The sequence below is a fragment of the Schistocerca serialis genome, chromosome 6 (genome assembly GCF_023864345.2).
Source record: "Schistocerca serialis cubense isolate TAMUIC-IGC-003099 chromosome 6, iqSchSeri2.2, whole genome shotgun sequence".
Lineage (NCBI taxonomy): Eukaryota > Metazoa > Arthropoda > Insecta > Orthoptera > Acrididae > Schistocerca > Schistocerca serialis.
Window position 1 is genome coordinate 576,447,324 of NC_064643.1, and position 23,450 is coordinate 576,470,773.

At 38.5% G+C, this 23,450-nt stretch overlaps 1 protein-coding gene across 1 annotated transcript in view; it reads left to right on the forward strand.

Annotated features, from left to right (window-relative positions):
* Positions 1 to 23,450, forward strand: part of LOC126483663 (multiple epidermal growth factor-like domains protein 8) — a 364,127-nt gene that overhangs the window by 170,015 nt on the left and 170,662 nt on the right. Inside the window, exons 12-13 of the mRNA XM_050106722.1 lie at positions 12,467 to 12,679; positions 15,544 to 15,738. Of these exons, the coding sequence (XP_049962679.1) occupies positions 12,467 to 12,679; positions 15,544 to 15,738 (408 nt within the window). The remainder of the gene's footprint in view (positions 1 to 12,466; positions 12,680 to 15,543; positions 15,739 to 23,450) is intronic.

The window sequence follows — 23,450 nt, forward strand, 5'->3', positions numbered from 1 at the left end:
TCATTGATGTTAATTTCTTGTAGAATTCTAGAACATATTCTGATCTCAATCATAATGAGATATCTCAAACAGAATGACTTTCTCCATTTCAACCAATAGGGATTCTGGAAACGTCAGTCATGGGAAACACAAGAGTTTTTCTCAAATGACATCCTGAAAATCATTGATCAAGGCAGTTAGGTAGATGCAGTATTTCTCGACTTTGTAAATGTATTGAACTCAATACCATACTAACATTTATTAATGAAGTACAGTTATGTTGGATATCAAAGTAAATTTGTGAATTTTTTGAGTATTCTTGGTAGTAAGGGCACAACATGGGTGGAGAATAATTGACAAAACTGGAAGTAACTTCTAGTGTGCACCAGGGAATTGTGTTGGGACTCCTATTGTTAATGTTTTACATTACTTGTGTGGTAGACAGTATTAATAGTAACCTCAGAATTTTTGTAGATGGTACAGTTATCTACCATGCGACCTGAAAAAATCTGCAAAACTACCTAGTGAGATCATGATAAGATTTCAAAGCTGTGCCAACATTGGCGACTTACGTTAAATGTTCAGACATGCGATAATGCACACTAAAGAAAATGCAAAAATGTAGTATCCTATGACTCCTATATCAGTGTCTCAATGAATCACAATATTGCAATACATAAACTTATATTAATACTCAGATGTAACCTCTTGTGAGGATATGAAATGGATTGGTCACATATGCTGTCATACATGTGGCAGCCATCAGTTCAGTGGTAGGATCTGAGAAAATGTTGTCAGTTTACAAAAGAGACTGCTTACAATGCCCTCCTACAATATTGTTGAAGTGTATGAGACCCATACCAAGTAGGGCTAACGGGATATTGAATGTATTCAAAGAAGGGCAGTACCAGTGGTCACAGGCATATTTGACTCAAAGGAGAGCATCACGTAACAACTTAAAAACATTAATTAGCAAATTCTTTAAAATAAATGAGTATTATTCTGCAATAGCCACATACAACATTTCAGTATTAAGTGCAAAATCTAAGGATATACTTCAGCCTCTATGTATTGCTCCCATAATATCCACAAGTGACAAGATTAGATGGTTAAAGTGCACACATTGGTGTATAAGCAGTCATTCTTACTACACTCTATATTTGATTGAAAAGGAAGAAATCCTAAAACATTTAGTACAAAGCTAAGTACTCTCTGTCATGTACTTGATAGCAGTTGGAAACTATGTAGGTGTTGATATAGATACTAATGCTCATATGGAAACTGGTATTAATGACCGTAAAACAGTTGTAACGACAATGATTACCAAAGTAAGAAAGGAAATTAAAAGGATTGGCAAAATTTACATTTTAAGTAAACTAGACAAGTAGGCACTAGTATCGCACCTTACGGAGGATTTCAAAACATTTAGCTGCAGGCATTGGCATGTATGGAAAATGTGATTCAAATTTAGAAGTAGTGTAGTTGACCAAGCAATGTAGAGACGTGTACATAGTAGAATAATTGATGATTGTGGGGATGGGGGGCGCATCTGTCCATGGTATACAACATACAACCACTATAAAGAAACTTTTAAAGAAAAAGCAACTGGTGTGAAACAAAGCATAGAGTTATAGATTGAGAGATGCTGGATATTCATCCGTCACAGTCACAAAAAATTTCAAAACTTTAACCTGTTATTGGTTTACACTGGCCATCATGGCAGCCATAAAGGGAAGACAAAAATTGGTGTTTACTATGACTTGAGGAATCTGTCCAATTTAAAACACATATCTGGCTCTGGTGTGCCATCTTTCTTTTGTGTCTTACTCTGTCATAAACAAATCATCAGCCAAAGAGTATGTGCCCTGTAATGAATCTTGGCCAATTCTGTGTCACTATTTTACTAACACACACACACACACACACACACACACACACACACACACACACACACACAAATAAATTTCATTACAGACCTCACTCTGGGCAGTTTTCCCTTTTTCTAAGTGATATTACATCAGTTTTTGTGTGACTAGTTGTCATTTTTTGAGATTTTCTGATTGTTTTTGTTTCAGCTTCAAAAGTTACAATTCATTTGCTTTGAAATACATATTTTGCCTTTAATATTATTTCATTAGTTTTAAAATACAGAGTAATCCAGATATGATGTTCACCTTAAATATTTCTAAATCTCTTTAAGATATAATTTTCTTTTCATAAAGATGAATTGTGAGACAGTCCTTACTAAATGACACAAAATACCGTATCATAGCTATATAATTACAGATTTATCTGTCAGCATTACTCATTTTCAAGTGGAATTACAGTAATTTCTGTTGGTAGTACTGCAGATCACAAAAAGAGAAATTCAACAATGTTTCACCCTGCAAATTTCTAAAGTGTTTTCGGAGAAATTACAATGTTTTGAGTTTAGGATTTATCTGTTTTAAACCACAAATGCAATGCAGCATTATGAACAAGTTTTTGCTATCATATGGCAGAAGTGTTTCAGCCACTTGATGGATCGCTTCAACTTGACAATGCTAAATGGCTGTAATTACATACCAGTACATACATACATACATACATACATATACATACACATACACACACACATACTTATCGAGCTCGGGCTCTGCAGGCCACGTACTTGTTTCACAAAAGCTTCCATTCCTTTCTGTTTTTCAGCTTGGTTTGCCCAGGTATCTTCAATCCCTAGGGCTGCCAGAGTTTTCACCAGGTCATCCGCCCAACGCTGCCTTGGTCACCCTATGGGGCATCTGGTGTTTGGTTTCCCCTCAAATGCCTTCTTCATTTGTCTTTCTTCTGGCATACAGGCTACACTGCCCACCCACTGGATTCTCAATGCTCTTCAGCTTCTTAGGGTGGTTGGTTGTTGCATCAAGAGGTAGATTTCCTTATTATTCCTATCCTTCCATTCCCCTTTATCTAAGAGAGGTCTCCATATCTTCCTCATTACCCTTCTTTCAAATATTAATAGTTTTTCCATTTCTCATTTAGTCGTGCTCCATGTTGCTAAACTGTACATGACTGCTGGGCATATCACTATTATTATGTTCTCATCTCAGTATTCATTAAAACTGATTTTGAGCTGAGTGTCTTCTGAGGGAATATATGCATTTCATTCCCCATGCTGTTCATTCCTTGATGTTCATTGCTATGCTGTTGTCACTTGTAAACTGAGACCATGAGCATCTGAGTTGGCTAACTTTCTTGAACCTCGTGTCATCTATCTCAAGACATTCTTACTGCTTTTGCCTTCTTCCTAATTGCATGAACTCCATTTAGTCTTGATTCACCTTTGGCCCAACCTTCTATGCATAATTGTCTATTTTGTGGTATATTTATTTCAACTCGTGGTTTCATTCGCTTAGTAATACTAATCATCTGCATATGTGAGACCACTGAAATTACCATCCATCTGTACTCCAGCCCACTCCTGTTGCCTACATTCCATTATTACTTTCTCTAAGGTAACATTGAACAGAACACATTGAGAGAGCAGCTGCTTGTCTGAGACAAAACCTCAATTTTGGACATTTCTGATTTGACCTCTTGGAAATGCACTGCTGCCCTTGACCCATCCAAACAAGTTTACACCATTCTTACTAGGTTCTCAGGGCTTCTAATGTCATGCAGTGCAGTGTATAGGCTATTCCTCCACATACTGTCATATGCACATTGAAAATTGTGGAACAGACTGTAGATATCTTTATCATACTCCCAGAGTTTTTCAAACAGTGGAAACGTCGATTTGATTGAAAGCCAGCTTGTTATTCCTAGATTTTGTTCTAAGTGAATGATGTACTTTTCTGGGGATAATGATATGCAGTATCTTGTAGGTTACATGCAGGAAGCTGTGCCTCTGTAGTTACCATATTCCATTTTGTTTCCCTTCTTGTATAGTGGACATATTATGACCAGTTTCCATTCTTCTGGCAGTGTCTCACTCTTTAACAGCAGCTGAATCAGATTATATATATCTATTAAGTGCAAGCTCTCACCTCCTTCTTTGATTAATTCTCCTGTTATTCTGTCCCTCCTGTGGCTTTTTAGTTTCTGAGTCTTTTGATTGCAATTGTCACATGTTATTCAGTCTCTCGCCATTCTTCTTCATCTTTTCTTTTGTGTGTGGTGGTCACAGGTAACATCTCATGTGGGTCTGTGTGACTCAAGAGTTCTGAGAGATATTCTCTCCATCTTTCAAAAATTATTTGCTTGTCATTATTAAAGTTACCGTTCTTATCTGTAATGAGAAAAATTGGACTCTGAAATCCACATTTCTGATTTTTGATGTACTGGAAAAATTGCTCTGAGTTCTAGATGTGGCTCTCTGCCTCAGCTTGTTCCAACAAACTGGTTAGATATATTCTGTTCTATTTTTCTTGGGACTTGCTTCATCTCGCATCTGATATTGATAAAATGTACCCTTTTCTGCTCGTTCTCTCTATCAGGCAGCGACTTCTCCCTTACCTTCGTTCTCTTTTCTGTTGCCTTCTGGCATGTCTCATTGAACCATTTTCTCTTCTTGATTCTCTTCTGTCTCCCCATTGTATCCTCTGTTACATTTAGTACCTTGAACTTAATTTCTTTCCACTTTTCCTTCACATTCTCCAGGGTTTCTAGGGCCTCAGTACAGTTTTTTATTTCTGTAGCATATTGTTTCTTGATTGTACTTTCTTGCAGTTTCTCAACATTAAAGGAGTTTCTATTATCTCCTTCTTCTTCTTACGAGAGCAGTTTGAAAATTTTTTGGAACAGAATAGAAAAAAGTACTTACATCACTGAAATTTTTTTTAATTTTTCAATGTAGTCTCTGTAGATTAATGCACTTGGTCCGACAATGTTCCAGTACCTTGATCACATCTCAAAAATGAGTTTCCTCCAGGCAGGCAAAATACTTGTCAACTCCGGCTATCAATTCTTCGTTTGAAGTGAATCTTCGTCCACCAAGAAAAATTTTCAGTTTTGGGAAGAGATGGAAGTCTGACAGAGCCATGTCAGGTGAATAAGGCGGGTGTGACAACAGTTCATACCTTAGTTCGTGTAATTTTGCCATGATGACGGTACATGTTTGAGGGCGCGCATTGTCTTGATGGAAGATGACTTTCTTCCTTGCTAAACCTTGCCTTTTTTTGCAAATCTTTTGTTGCAATTTTTCCAGGAGGTTAGCATAATATCCTCCAATAATTGTTTTACCAGTGGGGAGATACTCTACAAACAGAATCCCCTTCACATCCCAGAACACTGATGCCATGACCTTTCACGCCGAAGGAATTGTCTTTGCTTTCTTTGGTGGCAGAGAAGCAGTACATTTTCACTGCTTTGACTGTTATTTTGTCTCTGGGGTATAGTAGTGCACCCAAGTTTCATCTGTTGTCGCAAACCGGCACAAAATATCTTGTTCGTTTCTCCTAAAATGGGCCAAACATTGTTCCAATATGTCCATTCTCATGTGTTTTTGATCCAGTCTCAAGAGTCGTGGCACCCATCATGCAGATAATTTTTTCATTTCTAATTCTTCAGTTAAAATGTGATATAACCTTTCAGATGACATCTGGCAGGCACAAACAATTTCACGCACTTTCAATCGGCGATCCTCCATAACCATTTTGTGCACTTTTGCAATGATTTCTGGAGTAGCAGCACATCTTGGCCAGCTGCTGCGTGGATCATCATCTAAGCTCTCCTGACCAAATTTAAATTCATTTGTCCACTCGGAAACAGTTGAATATTAAGGAGCAGAGTCCCCCAGTGTGTTCTGGAAATCGGCATGTATGGCCTTTGCTTTTGCACCTTTCTTTATGAAGTACTTAATTATTGCTCAAATCTCAATTTTTTCCATCTTTGCAAATCTTTACGCGGGAACAACAACAAAGCCATGTCACCGCCGCATCTCCCTTCCAAGAGCACTGACATGGCACGTGCTTACAGGCAACAGTCCAATGAATATCACATGACCAACTTGTTGCGCTAGCACTGACCTCTCATGGTGATTCCGAGAACTTTTCAAACTACCCTCATATGCATGTAGGTGAATATCAGTTTAAGACTACGCACAATGAGGAAGTGGTGTGCAGTCGACTCCTCTATATAACCTGACATGCATAATGCTTTGGCTATAGCATTGGTCCACCAAGATGTGATCTATTTGGTTGGTAGTTCTTCCATCTGGTGAGCACCAGGTTCCCTTATGTATTCTCTTGTGTTCGAAGTAAGTCAAACATACTGCAAATTGTATGAGGTAGCTAAGCTGATAATCCTCTGTCCAGTTTCATTGGGCACATCATGCAGATTTTGCCTTCCTGTAGTTGGTATATAGAATTCTTCTTTTCCTGCTTTTCCGTTAAAATCTCTCAGCACTGTCTCGATATATCTAGTTAGTTTGATCTCAGAGAGGTTCCAAGATGGCCGCCGAGTAAGTGACGCCAGAAACCATTTCCAGAAAGTTAAGTGATTTAGACAGGAATATAATTTAGTTTAACGCCGACAACAAATTAAATACGTGCATTAGTGTATCGTTTAGTCTTGCCGTTAAAGGTTTGACTTTTCTTTGCGTATTTTTTCAGAAAACACGAAAAGATCGTAACTTCGCGAAGTCGCGCTTAGGCTTAAATTTTGTAAACGTGTTTGTTTCTTGTTTCACGGTAATTTAACTAGTTTCTCGGTAACAAATAAGTAAACTACCGTAAATATCGTATAACTTCATTGTTTTAATACAGATTTCAGAAAAACAGCGTAACCTTATTACAGAAACTTTCTTATATACATTTGTTTATAGGCCTAATTCTCGTAACGTTTTTGGAGAATCAAAGTTAAAGTATCTCGTTTAATTGTCCTTTTTTTCATTCCATCGAGTGAAGTATATAATAAATAGTGTATACCTTCATTGTTTTAATACAGAAAAACAGCGGAATTTTAAATCAGAAACTTGCTTATATACATTTGCGAATAGGCTTAATTCTTGTAACGTCTTTTTTGATTTTCGGTAATTTAATTGATTTATTCTAGCTAAAGTATTATTTTTGCCATGAGTGAGAAGTGCCTGACTTGCCGTAGAATTGTTAGTTCCGGGGTTTGGTGTGATGGATGCAGTAGTTTTTTTCACTGGGGGGACTGCAGTGGCGTGGGTGTTGGGAAAGTGGATCAGGCTCATCAGTGGTTATGTAGGATTTGCAGCAGAGATAGGAAGATAGTGGAACAGGAGGGGAAAATTGCTGCCCTTCAGGCTGAGCTAGATCAGGCTAGGGAAGATCTGGACAGGTTAAGGAGGGAGAAGGGCAAAGAGAGGTGGGAAGTGGCAACAGGTAGCAGAAGGAACAGGCCTAGAACTAAGTCTGACAGTTTTGTGGTGAATGTCAAAAATAAGTTTGACCTGTTGCTTCAGTTAGAAACTGATGAGCCTCAAGCAGAGGTAGGTGTAGACAGGACACAACAAACTTTCAATAGGAAATTGAAAAAGAATGTAGGAAAGTCATCGAAAAGGAAGAAAGTTTTGTTGTTAGGCAGTTCTCATGCCAGAGGTGTAGGCCAACTTCTGCAGGAGGAATTAGGACCAGAATACCAGGTCACAAATTTTTTCAAACCAAGTGCTAGTCTGGATCAGGTGACAGAGGATTTAGGTTCACTCTGTAAAGGATTTACCAGGGAAGACACCGTGGTTATTGTGGGAGGGCCAGGGAACAGCATCGACAGAGATCCTGGGTACAGTATAGAGTGTGACCTGGTAAAGATTGCGTCGGCATCGAGACACACCAATGTTGAATTTGTATCTGTCCTGAGACGCCATGACCGGCCTCATTTGAACTCTTCTGTTGGGAGAGTTAATTTGGAGTTGGAACGGCTGCTTGGGTCGGGTGCGGGGGCTCATATTGGTGTGGTTCCTGTTGATTATCTCAGTAGGTGGGACTATACCAGGCATGGCCTACATCTCAACAGGAAAGGGAAGGGGAAACTGGCTGGGGTAATAGCAGGAAATTTAAGGGGGGGAGGCACTGCCATGAATGGTAAAATACCAGTGGTTACAGGTGTTGGAGCAGCACCTTTTTTAGGATAGGTAAGACAGAAAGATGTCAAGTTCTACGAGAGGTCAGGATTGAAACAAATCTTCAGTTTAGGAAAGAAATTAAACAGCACAATTCTAGCACATTGGATCACCAATCACAGCTACCAATTATAAATTTTCACCAATCACCAGAAATTTTATCTCCACCAAGTTGTATCTCAGTCCTAGGTAATTGCATTGATGAATTAAAGTCACCCAACCCAGTTGACATAATCTGCCTCTCTGAACACCATGTGACCACTGGTATAGGAACTAGGCCTAAGCACAATGAGAAACTCAGACAGGAGAGTACTGCAAATGTTAGAATAAGGAAAGGTTCTCATAAAAGTATAATTAAAAATAATGTAAGTATATTTCATCAAAATATTGGGAGTTTAAAGAATAGAGTAGATGAGCTTCTGGTTTGTTTAGAAGATTTAGAAGCTGAGAATGAAATAGATATACTATGCCTGTCTGAGCATCACATTGTTACTGATATGGATAAGGTAAATGTAAGTGGATATAAGCTCGCTGCACATGTAATGAGAGAAAATATGGAGAAAGGAGGAGTTGCCATATATGTCAAAAGTTATCATTGTGCAAAAAGCATAGAAACAAAAAAGTTTTGTGTAGAGAAACATATAGAAGCATGTGCCTGTGAGCTTAAATTAAATAAAGGCACATTTATAATTGTAACTGTATATAGGTCCCCATCAGGAAATTTTCATCTATTTCTGAAAAATTTGGACTCCTTGTTGTGCTATCTGTCAGTCAGAGGGAAGCAAATTATTATTTGTGGGGACTTCAATGTAGATTCTCTGACAGAGGGTAATAGGAAAAATGACCTTGAAGTATTACTCGGTTCTTTCAATTTGACACCCGTTATTGATTTTCCTACTCGGGTGGTAAAGGATAGCAGCTCACTGATAGATAACTTCTTTATAGACCAAGATAAGTTTAACCAGATAAATGCTCAGCCTGTTGAGAATGGTCTTTCTGATCATGGTGCACAGCTAGTTACAATATATGACATAGCTCCATTCAGCAATACTAAACAGTCCTCCAAAGTAGTACGTTCAGTCAACGATTTAACAATTGCAAATTTCAGGGAAAGCCTACAGCAGTTAGACTGGGATGAGGTGTACCGTGAACCTGATGCCAATTTAAAATATAATTTATTTCGTGACATTTTTGTAAATGCATTTGAAAACTGCTTCCCCAAGAAAATAGTTAAATATACTCGTAAGAAACCTTGTAACAAACCATGGCTTACTAAGGGTATAAAAATATCTTGTAACCGGAAAAGGGAAATGTATCTGACAGCAAGAAAGAGTAGTGACACAGAAACTATCAAAAATTATAAAAACTACTGTGTTATATTAAGAAAAGTTATTAAAAAATCCAGGAGTATGTGTATCATGTCTGAAATCAGCAACTCTGATAATAAAATTAAAACAATTTGGAATATTATTAAAAGAGAAACAGGTCAACCAAGAGCAGAGGAAGACAGTATTACCATCAAATTGAATGAAAGCTTTACGAACAAAAAGTCAGAAGTTGAAAATATTTTTAATAATCATTTTTTAAATGTTGTGGATATAGTAGGATCCAGGTGTTCATTAGAAGATGCTAGGCTGTTAATGGAAGAGGCCATACCTATGCAATTTGATACAATTGAAATCTCACCCACTTCTCCCTCTAAAATTAGGAAAATAATAAACATGCTTAAAAGCAAAAACTCATATGGAATTGATGGCATTTCCAGCAAAATACTAAAAGCTTGTTCTCAACAGATAAGTAAGATTCTCAGCCACCTGTGTAATAGCTCTCTGGAACAGGGCATTTTCCCTGATAGACTGAAATATGCTATTGTTATACCTTTGCATAAAAAGGGGGATAGATCTGATGTCAACAATTACCGTCCAATCTCCCTTCTAACAGCTTTATCCAAAATTTTTGAGAAAGTAATGTATTCAAGAGTAGCTTCACATATCTGTAAAAATGAAGTACTAACAAAATGTCAGTTTGGTTTCCAGAAAGGTTTTTCAACAGAAAATGCCATATATGCTTTCACCAGTCAAATTTTGAATGATCTGAATAACCGAACACCACCCATTGGGATTTTTTGTGATCTCTCAAAGGCTTTTGATTGTGTAAATCATGAAATTCTGCTAGACAAGCTCAAGTATTGTGGCATGAGTGGGACAGTGCACAAATGGTTGAATTCGTACCTAACTGGAAGAGTGCAGAAAGTTGAAATAAGTAGTTCTCATAACATTCGAAGATCAGCACATCCTCAAACTGGGGAACTATCAAGAATGGGGTTCCACAAGGGTCAGTCTTGGGTCCTTTGTTGTTCTTATTATATATTAATGACTTGCCATTCTATATTCATGAAGAGGCTAAGTTAGTTCTCTTTGCTGATGATACAAGTATAGTAATCACACCTGAGAAACAAGAATTAACTGATGAAATTGTCAATACTGTCTTTCAGAAAATTACTAAGTGGTTCCTTGTAAACGGACTCTCACTGAATTTTGATAAGACACAGTACATACAGTTCCGTACAGTGAATGGTATGACGCCATTAATAAATATAGACCTTAATCAGAAGCATATAGCTAAGGTAGAATATTCCAAATTTTTAGGTATGTCCATTGATGAGAGATTAAATTGGAAGAAACACATTGATGATCTGCTGAAACGTTTGAGTTCAGCTACTTATGCAATAAGGGTCATTGCAAATTTTGGTGATAAACATCTTAGTAAATTAGCTTACTACGCCTATTTTCACTCATTGCTTTCATATGGCATCATATTTTGGGGTAATTCATCACTGAGGAATAAAGTATTTATTGCACAAAAGCGTGTAATCAGAATAATAGCAGGAGTCCACCCAAGATCATCCTGCAGACAATTATTTAAGGATCTAGGGATATTCACAGTAGCTTCTCAGTATATATACTCTCTTATGAAATTTGTTATTAACAACCAAACCCAATTCAAAAGTAATAGCAGTGTGCATAACTACAATACTAGGAGAAAGGATGATCTTCACTATTCAAGATTAAATCTAACTTTGGCACAGAAAGGGGTGAATTATACTGGCACTAAAGTCTTTGGTCACTTACCAAATAGTATCAAAAGTCTGACAGATAACCAACAAGTATTTAAGAAAAAATTTAAAGAATTTCTGAATGACAACTCCTTCTACTCCATAGAGGAATTTTTAGGTATAAATTAAGAAAAAAAAGAAAAAAAAAACAAAACAAAAATATTAAAAAAAAAAAAAATAAAAATAAAAAATAAAGAAAAACAAAAAAACACAAAAAAATAAAGTTGTTATATTAACTTAAGTATGTTGTTAAATTAACCTAATTATGTCATGTATTGGAAAATTCGACTTGTTCCACATCATTACGAAATATCGTATTCATGATCCATGGAACTAGTATTAATCTAATCTAATCTAATCTAATCTAATCAGTTGTTTGTTCCAGTTGGTCATAGATCTCATCCTATTCTTCATCTGTTTTATCCTCTGTCGGGGCATGAACATTGAGAAGTCTGATGTCTATTGATAAGTGTGACGTCTGACGCTTGGTTTCCGGGTACTATGTAGGATATTCTTCTGTTAACAGCTTTGAATTCTGTAACCAAATTTGCTCCTTTGTCATGTATTACAAAACCAATGTTAAATTAATGTTTTTTTATACATCTTCGATAAAATAGTATGTGTTCATCTTCTTTATGACTGCATCCATCTTCTCTGTGAGTACCCTCACCTGGCCATCTTGTCTCTTGTGCTGCCACCAAGTCCAAGTTATATTGCTTAATTTCTGAGGTCTTAGGCTGTATGATTCCTGGTCTATATAGGCTTCAAACATTCCAAGATCCAAAATTAAAGTTTTCAATTTGTAGACTATTTTTGCTTTGCTCTTTTCATCATCCATTGTATCCATCTGTGTCTGAGGCAAGTTTGTTTTTTGTAACAAAGAACTTTTTATGGGATTGGGTTGTTAGCCCAATGGCCAACCCTCCTCCTAGATTAGATTAGATTAAATTAATACTAGTTCCATGGATCATGAATACGATATTTCGTAATGATGTGGGACTGGCAGTGACTATCGCAAGGCAACTGACTCCTGGCAGATTTAAAATACTTGAAAAAAGGTTAAATTTAAACTAATACTAATTCCAGTATTTTACACATGGCAAGGCTGATATACCAACTGGAGGACAAACTAATTTAAACTGATGATAATCACACTATGCTACATGTGGCTAAACTTATATCCATCTGGAAGGCAAATGATGTAGCACGTAGGAATGATTAACCAGTATGTCATTAAATTTCAAAATGCCTGCCATCTACTTCAGTGGTTCATCTAGTACTTTCTATGATATGCTTTTCATTTGTAGGTTACAATAATAAATGCAACTACTGTTGATTTCAATATGGTTGCTACTAACACACTAATGGAGAAAAATTTAGATGGAGAAATAATTGCAAGATTATTAGGATTTCTTCGTCCACCAGATGTTTGGGGTGATGGAAAAGAGACATTGCGCATGTGTGCTAGTTATTCATCAGCCGTTTTGCGAATGTCTCGTGGAAATGTTTCTTCTGAAAATGTGAGTACTTCTTGTATGCTAATTAAATACAGTCTTAGTAGATATAGATGTAGCATTCAGTAACAAAATGTTTGTAAGCTGTAGTATTACACAAATGGTGTAATTGTATGTGATATCGTGGCAACAGAAAACTGTGATTCTATCTTATAGACTTTGATTAGCAGTTCTTGTGGGGTGTAGGGATTTGTGTAAGAATGCAGCTAAAGAATACATCATCATCATTATCATTGTTTATGTAAAGATATTTTATTTTCACATGTTTCAAACAGACCATTTACATTACTCAAGAAGTGGTTTATTTGTATGTTGAAAAACTATGCATCATAGACGTGATGCATATTTACAGTGTCAAAAAAATTGATAAAGATATTTGACCTTCAGTGATTTTTGTTTTAGGAGCATTAGGCCATGGTGCAAAGCATGTTCTCTGTCTAACATTTTGTCTTTCAGTGCTGATGACATTATCAGAAGATACAAAGACTCAGATAGCCATAAAAATGTAAACAAGCTCAGCAAGCCAACTGTTTACATATATTCAGGCAGCAATGAGTTTGTGGCAGCAAGAATATACAGGGTGTTACAAAAAGGTATGGTCAAACTTTCAGGAAACATTCCTCACACACAAATAAAGAAAAGATGTTATGTGGACATGTGTCCGGAAATGCTTAATTTCCATGTTAGAGCTCATTTTAGTTTCGTCAGTATGTACTGTACTTCCTCGATTCACCGCCAGTTGGCCCAATTGAAGGAAGGTAATGTTGACTTCGGTGCTTGTGTTGACATGCGACTCATTGCTCTACAATACTAGCATCAAGCACATCAGTACGTAGCATCAACAGGTTAGTGTTCATCACGAACGTGGTTTTGCAGTCAGTGCAATGTTTACAAATGCGGAGTTGGCAGATGCCCATTTGATGTATGGATTAGCACGGGGCAGACAGATTTCCAGAACAAAGGTGTCCCGACAGGAAGACGTTCGAAGCAATTGATCGGCGTCTTAGGGAGCACGGTACATTCCAGCCTATGACTTGCGACTGGGGAAGACCTAGAATGATGAGGACACCTGCAATGGACGAGGCAATTCTTCGTGCAGTTGACGATAACCCTAATGTCAGCGTCAGAGAAGTTGCTGCTGTACAAGGTAACGTTGACCACGTCACTGTATGGAGAGTGCTACGGGAGAACCAGTTGTTTCCGTACTTCTGCGAATGGTTCCATCCAACAATGTGTCAATCCTCATTTCAGTGCAGATGTTCTCTTTACCGATGAGGCTTCATTCCAACGTGGTCAAATTGTAAATTTTCAGAATCAATATGTGTGGGCTGACGAGAATCCGCACGCAATTGTGCAATCACGTCAACAACACAGATTTTCTGTGAACGTTTGGGCAGGTATTGTTGGTGATGTCTTGATTGGGCCCCATGTTCTTCCACCTACGCTCAATGGAGCACGTTATCATGATTTCATACGGGATACTCTGTGCTGCTAGAACATGTACCTTTACAAGTATGACACAACATGTGGTTCATGCATGATGGAGCTCCTGCACATTTCAGTCGAAGTGTTCGTATGCTTCTCAACAACAGATTCGGTGACCGATGGATTGGTAGAGGCAGACCAATTCCATGGCCTCCACGCTCTCCTGACCTCAACCCTCTTGACTTTCATTTATGGGGGCATTTGAAAGCTTTTGTCTACGCAACCCCGGTACCAAATGTAGAGACTCTTCGTGCTCGTATTGTGGACGGCTGTGATACAATACGCCATTCTCCAGGGCTGCATCAGGGATTCCATGCGACGGAGGGTGGATGCATGTATCCTCGCTAACGGAGGACATTTTGAACATTTCCTGTAACAAAGTGTTTGAAGTCATGCTGGTATGTACTGTTGCTGTGTGTTTCCGTTCCATGATTATTGTGATTTGAAGAGAAGTAATAAAATGAGCTCTAACATGGAAAGTAAGCGTTTCCGGACACATGTCCACATAACATATTTTGTTTCTTTGTGTGTGAGGAATGTTTCCTGAATGTTTGGCTGTACCTTTTTGTAACACCCTGTATAACACCCTCTCACATGTATTCATGTGTGTATAGGAACTACAAAAAGAAGCACTAACATCTAACTCAAGGAGTGCCAGAGCAATTGTCATCTAAGAAACATGGATAGATCAGCAGTAGCATATAATGCAGTGGGATGAAACCACAAAAATTGTTCTTAATACTGTGATTTTATCAAAATCCAAACATCACTCTGGTAGAATGTATAAGCACAAAAATATCTTTAATGGGAAATAACAAGGATTGAAAGTAGACAAGTCTGCACCTTAGTACAAAATAAAGCTAACATTGCCATTCTTCCCTTCTACAAGCTGCACAGCACAATCGGCATGACTCGGTGAGCTTCGGCAGCAGTCTGATGATGTCACAAACCAATCATAGTGTGGATACAAATGAATAGTAAAGATTGCGGGGCTTATTTAAGCTTTTACTGCTGTACGAGTCTTTATAGTCTTTGACGATATTTTAAGCAATGGATGAGGAAACATTAGTGAGAGAAATAAGCCTTCGATCATGGGCTAATGCTCATAAAACAAAAATCACAACAGATGCAAAACCTGCATTTGATGACACTTTATCTTCCCCATTTACTCCATTTCCTTAAAAATGTTACAGTTATTCAGTTCCGGTTACTCACTTTTTACTTGTACTGACTAGATTATTAATATGGAATAAGAAATTGCATCATAAATAATTTTTATCTTTCACTCCTCATAAATGCTTTGTATTATGTCTTTTAATATTTTAATGGAAGAGTCATTCTTTGATACCAAAAGTTAGAATTTAAATGTATGTAATGTTATATAGATGCTGGATGTGGTTGGGAACTTGACAGCTGATGCTTCCCAGTGTGTCACTGCACAATGGCAGAATGGGACCCCTGCTGTGCTTTATCCAGGTCGTTATTTGGTGGATTTTGAATCAAGGAACAACGTGAGCAATGGTCCTCATCAACAATCAAAAATGGAACTTCTGCATAATAAAAGTCAAGAAAATGCTAAGGTAATTTAAATATTTCATATATTTGACCACAAATGCCTTTTTGTTTCATACAGATTTGTCTCATAGTGTAGCATGTACATGAAAAGGAAAAGTCAATTGAAAAAACTGTCAAATCCAAGGCAACAGAATATCTGACCAATACTTAAGTCCAAGAGACGAAGTTGTGCGTAGTGACAAGAAAAGTGCTTAAAAGTAGAAAAGATTCTGGCTTTTAGAACTTTCAGGTCTCTTCCTCAGATGCAAAAGAGGGACTGGTTGGGGAAGATTAGAAAGAAAAGACAGACCTCTCAGAACTCATGTTTAGTGGAACAACTCACCTGTTGTGAGGCGATTTGATAATCCTTCTCTGCAGGCAAGGATTCCACTGTTGTTGTAAAGAACTGCTGTGATTACCTCACTGTAGGTATCTGCCAACTATCTAACTTTTCCCCTTATAAGCCCTGCCATTACATGGCAGAAGTCCAGTATAAACTCAAATCCTCCTGAATTTCCTTAGCTCAACCCAGATCTTCTCCCTGGAACCCATGCCTGTCCTCACCCCACCTATTCCTCAAACACCCACTTTCTACATGCTTCCCAAAATTAATAAACCTAGGCAGCCAGGGCACCCCGTTGTAACTGGGCACAACACTCATATGAAAGGCTCTTAGCTTGTGTTGACTAACAACTACAACTCATTGCCTGCAGCCTAACTTCCTATAGCAAGGACACAAACCACTTCATTCATTGCCTCTCTACCTTTTCCACCCCATTACTTGCAGTCTTCTTATTTGTCACATACCTTCACACCAACATCCCCCATGGTCTTGCCACCATCAAGCATTACACCTCTCCCAATTTCCTGCTGACTTCAAATCCAGTGCCTTATTCCTTATACTCCTGACCTGTAAAATGCCCATCTTTGTATCTGCAAATTCATTTGGGATTACATTGAAGGGGAACGTGGAATGTGACAGTAAAGGTGCAATTCAAATGCAGCAGCTGTGGTGACACGAGTCATGTGGCAGTATCCGTGATTGATCCAGTGACACTCCTTTAATGTAAGTGAATGCAACCTTTTCCAGTGGCATGTCTGTAGTTGAATGAATACAGACATGCCACTGGAAATGCTTACCTTAAAGGAGAGCCATTGGACACGCTCACAGATACTGTTGAGAGACTCATGCCGCCAGATCTGACACATTAGAATCCCACCTTAAGCCTTATGAAACAAACAAACAAAAAAATAACTTTATTGTGAAATAAAAACAAAATGTCAACTTTTCATGGCTGGTGTTCTAAGCACATAAATTTTTTTAAGGGTGTCATGGTCACCCTTGACCGGAAAAATATTTCTTCATAAAATTCACTGTTGCAATTTAGGCCATGTGGCCATTATGAAGTGTAGTACAATTTATGAAGTGAAGCACAATTTTCATGATGATCTGTTTGACAGTTGCTACACAGCTGTAATTTGCAACTATGTATTTTATGAATAAATAGTTTTACGGTCAAGGGTGACCATGATGTAATTAAAAAAATAAATTAATTAATTAAAAAACAACCAGTGTTTGAAAGTGCACTTGTAGCACTCCTATGAAATGAAAATCTGCTGCCAGGTAACATTTAATATTGTGTATCTCTGTCCCGTGCATCATAACATGCTCAGATCCTCATTAGCATGCAATCCACATTGTGGTGAAGACATGATCCTCAAGCTTATCCTGACCTTTGAGACCAACTTTCTTCAGGTCATCCTGTGTGACAGGAAGTTTTATTATCCTCTGCAAGTTTCAACTGCTTCCAGGCACACCACCATCTCTGTGCTAAACCCATAGAACTCCGTGCCTGAGACGACTGGTATGTGACTGCCTCCGCACCCATCTGCCATTATTGTCAGGTGTCTGGTAAATCCTGCACCTGTTGATGAAGAGAACTCAACACCATTGAGCCAGCTTCCATTCCAGAGGTCTGTTCCTCAACGTATTCACACACCACAGTGGTGGATGGTTTGTCGTGTTGTTCTTAATTGGATGCTTAACACCCAGTTGATTGTTTGATGATGGTTATGTACTGTTTGTGCAAATTTGCTCCTCCAATTGCCTCCAAGAAGCCAGCACATAGTTTTGTTGCTTTCCGTATGAGCCATAATAAGTAGGTAGCGCTTATCAGGTGGAGTTATTGACTGCAAGTGAGAATTTCAAGGCAGGTATTTTCTGTTTTATGCCCCACAATAGTGGTTGAATGTTCAAATGAAGGCACTGTGATGTACACTGGTTCAACGAGTGTCTTCTCATACTAACAGCCCTTATTGCCAGAAAGTGGCAATGCACACATGTTCTGAGTTTGAAGTGACCCATTGAGGCATTGTGACAGACTGGATCATTTACACAAAGTGCACTGTTCAATTCATGATTGAAACAGCACTGAGAATGCAGTTTTGCTCTTACCGTCATTACACAGTTTGCTGTATGTAACGATTATCTGTAATGAGAAGAGTATTGGCTGATAAAAAGAACTGATTCTCCTCTGAAGGGAACGTAGATAAATCTGCAGCATGAGCACACACATGGTATCCTCAAATGCCAACTTGTTTCTGGGCCATACAGAGAAAACCTTCCAAACCTACTGAGATTGTTAACTCCTCAGGTTCATATTTTCATGATCCGGACTCAGTAAAAAGACACCTATACTCGACCCTCCACAGCCTCAGCATCATCTCTCCTATATGTTTCACCTGGTGCTTACTAGCCCAGCACTACACCTTCCTGGATGTTAATCTCCATCTCTACGATAGCTTCATAAAAACCTCTGTCCATTGACAGGATATTCATTTTGATAGCTGTCTGCCTTCTGCTCTATCAGTCTCTCCTATACAGTCTGACCACCCATGGACAGCACAGCTTCAGTGACAAGCAATCCCTTGCCCATTAAGCTGAAATTCTTATTAAGGCCTTCACTAAAATAGTAAAATCCACCAGACATAGTCCACAATCAGATCTCCCATACCATATCTGCATGTGACCCTAATTTTCCAACTTCCGCCACCACCACCACCACCACCACCACCACAGCCATCACCACAATGAATGAATTACAGAGTAGCACTCATCTCATTACCCAGTACAAACACAGATAGATTGGCTTAACCACATCCTTTGCCTGAGCTTAGACTATCTATCACCACCACACTATTTCTATGACCCGCAACTTCTGATAACTCACATAGCAGCCATTGGCAACTTCATAACAGGCTTCTTTGCTTTAGCAATCATTTTCCTTCCAACAGTATCACACTTCTTCAAGACAGCATTGTTTAATTAACTTTCACTATTTCTTTTGTATTGCCTTCACTGCTGACTGCAGAAGTTTCAAATGTTCTTTTCTTCAATTCATTATTGTCACTAATATTATTATCAGCATTGCATAAATTATCCAATCATACAGTTAAATTATCATTCAGATCCAGCTTTCGCTTACACAAAATCACATATTTCATTACTCTTCTCCTTCCACCACTCAGGATAAGCCCTTTTACATAAAACTGCCAACTTTTTCCGTGCTGGGTTGTCAAATAGTTATCCAATGTCTACACAGAACACTATTACTACACAATTCACTGACTGATTTGTTGTGGATGCTTTCAGTACCCAAATTACGGACCTCATTTACTTTTGCATTCAAGGTAAAGTTAAGACATTTGATTCACATTTTTGTTTATTTCCATTTACTAAATGCAAATGGGTTTTTCCTTCTCATCAAGATCATCATTTACATTACAAATACTAATTGCATCATTGAGCACAGTCTCAACACTATCAGTTACATTAACATCTACATCAACACTATCCCTTTTCACTGTAACAAACAGCAGTTATGCAGAATAATGAAGTGATTGGCAGCAAAAGCAAAGTTGTGCATAACGGAGGCGATTTTGTTGGTTCACTGATGTGTGCACATGCAATATGGCTGCAGAAGCAACAGCTGTGCAGTTCGTTTCTGGACTGCTTTCTCAAGCTGCCTTTTAATGTGCGATACTGAGTTCACTTCATAGGATCATAATATCCAGCCGGCCGGAGTGGCCGTGCGGTTCTAGGTGCTACAGTCTACAACCAAGCGACCGGTACGGTCGCAGGTTCGAATCCTACCTCGGGCATGGATGTGTGTGATGTCCTTAGGTTAGTTAGGTTTAATTAGTTCTAATTTCTAGGCGACTGATGATCTCAGAAGTTAAGTCACCTAGTGCTCAGAGCCATTTGAACCATAATATCCTGCTAGCTTAACAAACACACTTCTGAGTATAAAATGATACTGTGTTCTTATTATTTGTATATCTTGAGAAAAGCACCAGGTAACACACTGTCTTTACAATAATCAGAATGAATCAAGTTCAGTTGCCATATTCAGTATGAAAGGTATATTAAAATGGATCTGAATAATCATCATCATCATCATCATCATCATCATCGATATCATCTTGGACAGTTTCCAGCCTCTGGCTGTGTCTGTATGGAACATAGGCCTCTCCATCATCTTTTGTCTTGCCACCATCTCTCCGTCTTCACCTTGGTCCAGTCTTCTCCTTTCTTCTGGACGCATTCCTCTACTCCTTTCAGCCATCTGTCTCTCAGACTTCCTCTTGGTCTCTTTCCTTCCAGTTTCATCTCGTGTATCCTCCTGGGCAGCCTCTTCTCTTCCATCCTATTAACATGTCCATACCATCTCAGCCTTGATTTCTCTATCTCCTCCTGCAGTGGTTCCACCTTCATTAACTCTCTGATCTTACCATTTCCTAACCTGTCTATCTTTGTCACTCCAATACTGTTTCTCAAGAATTTCATCTCACTAGCTTGTACTTTGCTTTTCTCTCTTCCTTTCATAACCCAGGTTTATGTTGCATATGCCAGGATCGGGACATAGTATGACTGGTATATAACCTTTTTACTGGTTTGGGGTACATCCTTACCCCATATCAGGCTTCTGACACCCTTCTGAAATGCTTGTGCTTTTCTCCCCCGCTCATTTATTTCTCTGTCGTTTTTTCCATCTTCCTGTGTAAGGCTTCCTAGGTTCTTGAAACTCTCCACTCTCCTCAATTGTTATTCCCATTGTTCCTCTCTCCTTGTTTCTTGTGATAATCATCTCACTCTTACTTATACTAAAGTTCATCCCATATTCTTGTACTGTTTGTTCCTTTAAGTCCAACTGATCTTGTACTTCCCCCTCCTTATCCCCCAAATCATCAGATCATCTGCAAACACCATAGCTTTCATATTCCTTTTACCAATTACTTGTGCTACTGGGCTCATTAGATCATCCATCACTACAATGAAGAGTAATGGTGAAAGTGCATTTCCCTGCCTCAAGCCATTCTTCTGTTCAATCCAAGCTGATCTCTCTCCTCCCACTTTCACACAGCTTACACTTCCATGGTACATTTCCCTTATCCCCCAAATAATCGGGTTTGCTACTCCTCTGTTCTCCAGGGCTTTCCACACTTTGCTTCTACATACAATATCATACGCTTTTTCAATGTTCAGGAAGGTCATTAGTAGGTCTATTTCATTTTCGTAGTGCTTTTCCTGCAGTTGTCTTACAGCAAAAATTAGATCCACTGTGGACCTTCCTGTTCTGAATCCCTGTTGCTCTTCTCTCATTCTTCCTTCTAATTTTGCCCGAACTCTTGCTTCCAAAATTTTCTCAAAAATCTTGCAGTCTTTTCTATTTCCCTTCTTAAAGATTGGGACAATTATTCCCTTCTTCCAGTCCTCTGGTATCATCTGTCTCCACACAATTTTCATTACAAGATATAGCCATTGTATCCCCATCTCTCCTGCTGCTCTCACCATTTCTACACTTAGCTCATCCAAACCTGGTGACTTCCCTCCCTTCATCTTGCCCAATGCCTCTTCCACTTCTCCCCATGTAAGGTCTTTTCTATTTACTGTCCCTCCTCTTTTTTCTCCTCGGCTTGTTCCTCCTCATCCAGGTCTCCATTCGGGTTCAGGAGTCCTACAAAATACTCCTTCCACATATTCTCGAGTTCCTCCTTATTCTCTACATCTTATCCACTTTTGTTCACCATTTGAGCATACTTGTCATACCGTTCTTCCTCTTACATTTAATCATCCCATATAACACTTTTTTTTTTTTTTTTTTTTTTTTTTTTTTTTTTTTTTTTTTTTTTTTTAAAAAAAACCTTCACTCTCCTCCTCCATCATTCTGGTCCACTGTTCCATCCACTTTCTTCTTTCCTCTGCCACCACTCTTTTTGCTTCTTTCTTGCTTGCCTGATACTCTTCTCTTGTTTCCACTGTTCTCTTCTGGAACCAGACCCTAAAGGCTCTACTCTTCTTCTGTGCTATCTCCTTTGTTTTATCATTCCACCAGGGTGTTTCTTTCCATCTCTTTTTGTTGCTTGTCCTCCCACATATTGCTTCCGCTGCACTTACTGATGTTCCCTTGAATCTACCCCGTTCCTCTTCTACTGTTTTTGGTTCATCCTTTGGAATGCTTTCCTTTACTACTTGTAGGTACTGTAGCCTGCTTTCTTCCTCCTTCAACTTCCATACCCTTATATGTCTTTCCTGGTTTTCTGTGGTCGCTATCTAAGGCCTCTGATGGTATGGATCTAAATTATTCATGTAAATAAAATAACTAACAATATTAAAATAATGTAAATTGCTTGAGTACTTACTAGTCACTATAGAGTGCATTTAGGGTGTCATGCTCATGCAGATTAGTATTCCTTAATAATGAGATGAGATTTATTGTGCAAAGGCAGTACACACTATTCACCCAAAAATACAAAATGCAAACACAAAAATAAAGGTGAATTAAGGCAAAGGGTAAATGCCACTTGGTTCAGAATCACTTTCTTCCTTGACACTGTCATTATCTGGGCTCTGATGCGTCAACGTTTCACTGGAATTCCCCTAGGATACAATTATATTTTCAGTATTACTCTTCACACTCACTCCACTTTTCCATGCTTCTGTAACAGCTGTATGTGTGTGGCATACAACGTTATTCCGTTTCTCTGGCATTATTTGTGCCACTGCTTCCTCTAACAGTCTATGAATTTCTGCCACAGTGAAGTCTTTGCTATTTGTTGCCTTATAATGTTAAATCTGTGCCCAAATAATTTTGATGGCATTGAAGTGTGTGACAGCATTCCCTGCTTTATTTCTTCGTTTGTCGTCCTCGGTGTCGACGTACTGGCTGAAAAAATAGGGGTGGAAGTGCAGTACTGTCTACTGTAAATGATGTACAGGGTGTTTCAAAAATGACCGGTATATTTGAAACGGCAATAAAAACTAAACGAGCAGCGATAGAAATACACCGTTTGTTGCAATACACTTGGGACAGCAGTACATTTTCAGGCGGACAAACTTTCGAAATGACAGTAGTTACAATGTTCAACAACAGATGGCGCTGCGGTCTGGGAAACTCTATAGTACGATATTTTCCATATATCCACCATGCGTAGCAATAATATGGCGTAGTCTCTGAATGAAATTACCCGAAACCTTTGACAACGTGTCTGGCGGAATGGCTTCACATGCAGATGAGATGTACTGCTTCAGCTGTTCAATTGTTTCTGGATTCTGGCGGTACACATGGTCTTTCAAGTGTCCCCACAGAAAGAAGTCACAGGGGTTCATGTCTGGCGAATAGGGAGGCCAATCCACGCCGCCTCCTGTATGTTTCGGATAGCCCAAAGCAATCACACG